Source organism: Penicillium cataractarum (assembly GCF_028827025.1).
Source record: "Penicillium cataractarum strain IBT 29864 chromosome Unknown utg000007l, whole genome shotgun sequence".
Classification (NCBI taxonomy): Eukaryota; Fungi; Ascomycota; class Eurotiomycetes; order Eurotiales; family Aspergillaceae; genus Penicillium; species Penicillium cataractarum.
In genome coordinates this window covers 2917680-2925391 of record NW_026622743.1, presented here as the reverse complement: position 1 = coordinate 2925391, position 7712 = coordinate 2917680, and the positions used below count along the sequence as shown (strand labels likewise).

General features: G+C 48.5%; 1 protein-coding gene across 1 annotated transcript; it reads right to left on the bottom strand.

The window, feature by feature from the left end:
- Positions 1 to 1636: 1636 nt before the first annotated feature.
- Positions 1637 to 2125, bottom strand: N7496_008611 (uncharacterized protein; the record flags this gene model as incomplete). Its single annotated transcript, XM_056701530.1, has 2 exons — positions 1637 to 1655; positions 1833 to 2125. 2 exons carry the CDS (start codon positions 2123 to 2125, stop codon positions 1637 to 1639), a joined length of 312 nt encoding a protein of 103 aa, XP_056553593.1.
- Between the last annotated feature and the right edge of the window lie 5587 nt (positions 2126 to 7712).

Sequence of the window (7712 nt, the reverse complement as noted above, 5' to 3'; positions counted from 1 at the left end):
TCCACCGCTTCCATAGTCTTGGGCCTGGGCTGATCCCGTTGGATAAATGAGGCCCGAGTGTTGCTTGTGGATTCAGAGTATGGGGTTATTACAAGTGGATGTTGTATATACTGTATGAGCTATACATACTGTGTTGTTACATTGTCAATGGTCGCGCTATGGCGTTGGCGTTGGCGTTGGCGTGGTCGCAACGCGCGCTTTGTGTGGGCTGGGGAAAACTCCTCATCGATGGAGATCCGCTGTGCGTCGTTATTTTCAGCTCCCCGCTGTACAGCCGATCGATTCAGCATGCACGAACCAGGGGTAGAAGTTGCCTATGTGGAATTAAGGACTCGGGTAATTGGAACATGCGCTACCTGCTCGTCTGCTCTGTGAGCAGCGAAATTCGATGTGTGTTATGGCGTATATATACTGTGGCTTGACTTAACGACCATGCGACGCGTTTTCTGTCAAGTTCAGATGCTCCTACAGCGTGTTTAAAGCGGATCAACTCCAGAGCTAAACGCTTTGGCCGCGCTTGAACCGCGTTTCCCGATTTGTCATGATTGTATAATTCCTTTTGCCGTCCCTCGTAACTGGGGGTATACAGTTTTATAGGTCAAACGTTAACGAGTCAGAACATGTCCCTTCAATTACCCCTGTAGGTAAATGATCGTTTCCTTAACCGCGGCCATTGCTACTTATGGACTTGCCGATCCATGCGCAATCCCAACTCTCATTCCAGTCACGCGAGAAAGGATGACAATAATACTCTATAGTCTATGGAGATTGGCCCGTCTCGGAAATTTCCCCAGAGAAGGTCATTGAAAAAGGATGTGCGCGATCGTCACGGCGACTGGTACGATCCGCCCTAGTGATTTCACCTCATCAGAACTGAAACATAGAAGCGGAGAAGATCCTTGATACGGACTGATCCAATAAACTATTGCAATATGGCTATAAGCGAGTATAACCGTACATATCCAGAACAACGACCTGCCGGAGCATTCCAGTCCTAACCCGCCACTCTCCAGGATACATTGAGAAATGCGATACAAATCGAAAAGATTTCATTTGTCAGTCACAAGCGACCATCTATAATTCAAGCTCCACTGCCGCAGTATCCTCCTTAGAACTGTGCACGCTCTTGTCTAGGTTGGACGTGAGGACTTGAGACTTCGGTCCTGGCCGCGTGTACAACTCATCGTACAGAGCAGTGGTTCCTATGTAGCTTACTGTAGGGCGTCCTTCCATGCAATATGATATGCCACGGAGAGTGGACGGATGGACTAGATAGAGGGGCGATCTGTACTGGAGATCATTCTCCACACTCCCTCCACATTTACTTTCCTTCCCGCTCCCAGCTACCTGGTTTAGTAGCATGTCTGCATTGGGTTTGCAACTTATGTTCACCGGCTGGCGCTAGTTATCATATTATGGAATACCGACCCATCCCACCAGAGAGTCTCGTGGACACTATACATAGCTATATCTGCATCTCACTTGGAAATAAGTGCCACCGAGGCTGTGACCGGAGTGAAGAACGGACGATAAACCCACCTTGACTGGAGCTGTATATCTAATATGCACAGCGACACGCCAGCGAATCTCGACGCGCCAAGCGGCATGTCAGATTGTCCGTAAGATTTCCGCGGACTTATTCTTTGCATGTCTGCCTAGATATCTCGATTTGGTAGAATTGGCGATAACATAACTCACCACGAAGTATCCAGCATCCAATTCAGTCAAGCCATACTAGGTACTACCTTGTACCTACCTACCTTGCAGAGCAGATGCTAGCCCACCCCCAGCGTTGCAGCCTCACCATACCAACTCAATCAGAGCATACTTACCCCAGAACCTCTGGAATTTCCGGGGGATAGCTGGGGGTCTTCTGGATATCCCTTGCGTGAAGCCATTGGATGAGAGAGAGCGAAACTCTATCGCGTCCTGCATGGACGTGCAGGCTCCAGACGCTATACAGGAGTGTTGTATCGATTACGGCGACTCGCCGAGGAGATGGGGGAGTTTTTGGACGCGTAGTTCCTGCACTGAATACAATGTCGTTGTGTGTTGGGTTTTGAGCGTTGTTTTGGTGCTGCAAGATTGACTTTGGGAGTGATGGTGATCGGCTGGATGGGGGCATTGTGTTGGACACTATGTATGCAGCATGCGCTGTATGTATATCATCGTCCACTGTACTCTGTATATGGTGCGAGATCGGAGTATTATGTGTGGACTGTTAATGGGTCTATTGATAGTACAGATCACTATTTTGAGGCTGTCTACTGCTTTGATCGAGTGGGGGGATATGGGCTATAGTGTGTTACACCAAATGGATTCGATGGTTATGTACCTCCTCGTAGCTATACACAAGCCTTCCATCTGCATCTGTATAATAGATGAGGAAAGTGAATGCGAAGAGTTTCCACGTTTAGTAATACTATTTAATACCAATGTTTCGGCAGGGTCGGCTTCTATATCGTATATGATTCACTTGAATACGGTAATTTACGTTTCCTCCCCGTCATGTTTAATGGCAGCTGACCTCCAACCGGTGCCTGGCCACATTTCCAATCTGCCCGATCTCAAGGGTGCCACTACTCACATAGAGCAAGAACTCCAAAGACGAAAAAGGGTTTCCTCCATGCCCAACTTTGACGCTGATAACGCCATCGGGCAGGATGCGCCCAACCGGACCCAGGAGACAGGATAGTGGAAACGGCGGATCGGCGACGGGAAAATTAGGCTGGATTGGAGGGCGATTGAAAAACGGAGGGGCGTGGACTGTGGAGGACTGGAAGGGCTGATGAGTGTCTCATGCTAGCTAATGAATGTCTTATGCTATCATCTGAGCAACAGTACTGCAGGTTCTCTATGAAGAGTCTCAGCCTACTCTGTAGTGTGGCGAAACCGGCCAGCCTTGTCTGGGTAAGAAGATGCCGGCCGCATCGCGCAGCAGATAGGAACAGGAATAGACATATCTCGGTCGGATCGGATGAAACGTTAATTATTTAGGTATCTCTGTATACTATCGTCAACATAGACGATTTACCATGGCCGAACAAAAATTTTCCTTTCTCATCTATGCCGTGTCATCGGGGAGTTTCTCCCTTGTCAAAAATATGCCATACCAATCGGAGAAATGGCAGGATCCAAGCCTCCGCTTCGCCTAGACGGAGCCAGGTCTCAATTCACGAACTATTGAATTTTGCACGACGGACCACCTGGATGGGCACTATTGGACGTGGAAAGACCGGAGAATGTAACCAGCCGCGGGTTGAAGATGGGCCTCGTCGACTCCACTGTACGCCACTTCGCCTCAATCCTTTTCTCTCTTCTCCCATCTTCCCTGCCGCTTCAGCTGGTGTCTGGCAGCTGATCGGAGACATGCTGCATTGACTGGTTGTGGCGAAAGAGTATCTGCATCTTGCATGTCTATCTATCATATGTGTCGCCATATGCTATTGAGAATAGGGAAGTAATAGGGGGGCCTACGATAGGACTAGGAGGACTTCCAATGAGGTGGAATTCCCAGATATCCCGTCGACGGGCGGCCCGCGAACGACTCAACGGTCAGAAGAAGCAAAAACCAGCGATGTCGGGATTCCTTTGGGGTTTGTGGCCGTGCCACTTGCAAAAAGTAAATGTGCCGAGGGGCGGAGACCGGGAAGATTAATTTTGGTTAACGGGATATTCCCAGTGATTTGGTTCGCAAAATACTGTACAAAGCTTTCATGAGAAGGTATGGAGTATGGAGTATTGTATGGAGTATATAGAGACGGGTGATTATGTGCCGCGGCTACCCATACGTGTGGCCCTGAAACTTGGGTTTCTTCGTCGGAGCATCCTTCTCCGCTTAGCAAAGAGAAGGATGCCACAATCGAATATTTGCCTTCTTGGTGTCGTCTTCTGGCGGTGTGTGCTGGAGGATATGCCTTGGACGGGATTTCGTGAAAAATGGGATTTCGGGCTCCAGTTCTGATATCATGCCGGGATTTTCGTGCGCCAATGATGGAGGGAGATGATCCTGGTGGTAACTTACCAGGATGATGAAGTCATTTTTTCTTCCAGAATGGTTGGCTGGGCGGGAACTAAAGCATCGTAATGACCAATTACTGTACGCGAAAATGGAGACTGGACAAAGACTAAATTACAATCTCCATTTGATCGAATAGTATGTACTGTAACGATGCTTCGTACTACCATAATTTAAAGAAGATTGTTTCCTTTAGATAGTCTTGGTTATTTGAGATGAGGGGTGATTTGAAAATGTAGAACCAATTGACCTTGATCGTCATCTCATTCTCGAACTTGTATTATAGAGAGTCTATTGTGTACAGTTCGTACTAACCAGTTAACTAGCCAACTACAACCGTTTTGCAATGGGACATTCTTATTGCAAAGTCGAGATATACAACCGCACCAGCCCAGATCCCAATGCCACCCAGGTCGCCAATAAGTCTAACCAAACCCCCTAGCCCGAGTTAAGCATCTCTGTCTCCATCAATCTGGTTCTGTTTGTTGTTGTTTATCGAAATCGGTGGATCTCTGGAGACTCCCGCCGTGTCTTCCATGGATGAAATGACGGCTGGTCCCTGAGTCTTCCCGTGGGTGGATTGTAATTTTGATTCTTGAAATTACCCCCCAATACCCTGACTGGAGTGGGTTTCAATTGCTTCCTTTAACTCTAAAGCTTGCAAAGAAGTGGCCACTCCTCGTCTCTAAATACACCGTACTCCGTACTTCGTATTCACTATCTTCCACAAGAGCAGGCTAGTAAAGGCATTTATTCAATTTCCATCCCGCTCCCCTCCATTAGTCTCCCCCCTCCTACAAGCGCATGCTGCCCAAAACACTGGGTCAACCGCCGCTGATCTACTGGCAACTCTACCACTCTCCTGGGGCCACCAGCCTGCCACTCTCCCCTTCTCCCCCCCCCCGAATAGAAAATTCGGTGGTTTTTCGAGAAGCCCGCTGATCGACTTGAAAATCCATTGACTAAGTCCAACCCAGCGTCTGGCCAATCGTATTTTGTAGTTGCGACATTGTTTCGGTGCACAACCCTTTCCCCCCCTCTTCCCCCCTTGCAAGCGATGCGCGCAATGAAACTCTCCTGTGGTTGACAACTTGACTCGTCTTTGCCGAGGCGTCAGTAAGTCCCCATTCACTTTTCCATTGATCGAGATCGGGGATAGTCTCCGGCGCCCATTGGACAGTCGTTTTGCATCTACGAGGGATGAGTTTAAGATTTCCCGAGAGTTGGGTCCTTGGGATTGATGATCCCTGTCTATTGTGTTTGTCGTCATCGATGGGAATCAGTGTCTTTGCTGTGTATACCAAGGTAGATGTTAAGGTGATGTTAAAGAGGTGCTATAATTATATCATATTCATACAAGGAGTCTAGTATGGAACTGCAATTGGATAGTTACATCATTCTCTTGGGCGGTGATACTCATGATGATTCCCAACCAGCCCCCGTTTTTCCCCACTTGGGAGAGATCCTCCGGGTTAACTTCCCAACTTTGCCTGGGCGGTCTTCCAGCCTGGTGGTTACGCTTCGATTATTGAGGGAATGGAGAAGGCTGAGAGTTATGGTTGGTGAATGGACTTTAATGAATGACATTATTGCGGAGTTGGGTGAATGAGTATGGCCAATCCAATGCTACAGGGAGGCTATCCACCAAGAGGTTGTATACCATCAATGAGCAATCGGTGTAGACACCGCTAAAGAGGCAGATAACATGAACAGTATACGGTATACAGTATGCTATGTAACCATTCCCCGTTTTCAATCCTGATCTGCCTGTCTGGTTACCATTATTTATCTAGCCGTGGACCCACCGGTTTCTCCGTGATGACTCGAAGGCAAAAAAGAAACGGGAGAGAAAGAGCAGACCTGTCAACTTGAGAAAGTACCTCTCGGCCGGGGCTGGTTCAGGGAGTCTGGTTGAGTTTTGGAGTGCGTGCGTTTGACTTCCCTGGTCGCGATAGATATGCGATCGAGGTTCGATCTGGGGATGGAGTTTCCATGGAGTACAGTAGGGAGTACTTGTACTTGATCTGGGATACGATACCTAGAATGTCGGTCTATCGGTACATTGAGGAAGACATTTACATATCTGGATAAAAGGCGGCCAATACTATGCCTGTTAGATAGCTACAAGCTAAGCTCTATATTCTATACGATTTACAATTCATGATCATGTCCGTCTTGACTTGTATAGAAACTAGTCCAAGACTCGATACTGCGATCGCGATCCATGCAATCTAGGGAGGGGCAGCTTGTGATGGATGGGGATGTCGATCCCTAACTGGAAATCGACAGTCTACAATTTCTGTGAATTCTCACTGGACCTGATCCAACGCGATTATTATCCCTCCCCCAGTCTCCATTTGACCCTTCCCTAATTCCCTAGCCCTACTTGTTTTTATTTTATTTTTAAAATTTTTTATTATTTTGATTAATTATTATTATTATCATTATTATTATTTCCTCCTCTCTATGACCCTCCGCGTTTTGATCCTCCTCCTCTTCCCAGTTATATTTTTCCCATCTCCTCCTCCCCTCGCTTCTTTTCCTCTTCTTTCCCTCTCTTCCCCGACCCAACCTGCCGGAACCTCTGGAAATACCGTTTTTACTTGCCTTGACTCGGTTGACTCTTTTCTCATTTTAACCCTTCGATCGCCCGACCCGACACTTCGGCTTAGGTTCCTCCCCCTCCCAAGCCCAAGTCTTCCCCATTCCCCCCGTCAGCCGAACTCCACCGTGTCACGGGGTTCCAAAGTACTACATTTTGATCCTAGGGTACTTCTTACTACACTGTGAATCATCATCTCGCTGGGGTATTCGATCTACGGTGAGTGGATCTACATTATTTATTGTCCTCCTTTCCTAGTTCTGTCCCCACCGTTACCATACCATACATACATACCCGGTACCAATACCATACGTACCCCCCATACCGTACTATACCCAGCCATGATTGTCTCTGTACCTCGACCTCCATTTCCCCCCTCCTTCCCTGCCCAACGACTCCTCCAAACTGGATCTATCTGATACTCTTTCCTCTTCCTCCCCTCTTCTCTTCCGTTTCCCCATTCCTGCCTTGATCTCGACTCCATCCGGACTTGCGTATGATCCGATCCCGAATGACCTTCGCTCCGATCCTGGCTGTATCTGACCCTTTCTTTGTTCTAGTTGCTCCACTCGGCTTGAAAGAAAACCTAAGAGCTTACCCAACGCCCATTTTTGCGACGCCGCACACCCACTTGGCTTGAATTCGCCGAGCTTCGCTGCCTACGACCCTTTTCTTATAACCGCCCGCTGGCTACACCGCGCGACGTCGCACGCGGCCTTTTTGCATTCCTTTCTCCAGAGCTTCTCCCACCCCCCAGCGCGCGCCGAAACGTCATCGAGGAAGCTCCCTCGGTCCAGTTCCTTTCCATCCGACGCGCAACTCCTCTCGCCTCTTCTCTCTCTCCCCCCATTCTCTCCTTGTTGCGCCTCGCCATGTTCTTCTAAGCAGCTCTTCCAGCATTTAAGCTATATTGCTTCTGTCCGGTACATTCCCCCCCCCTCTTGAAGCCACTCCCCCTCCCCCACAAAAAATGGAGCTCCCCAAAAAACAAAAACAAAAAGGAATGCGCCTGACTCCCAATCCCCCCTTCCAGAACTCCTTTGATACTCCCCCCCTCTCCCTCCCTGTGTACGCGGGTCTAGACTGCCTCCC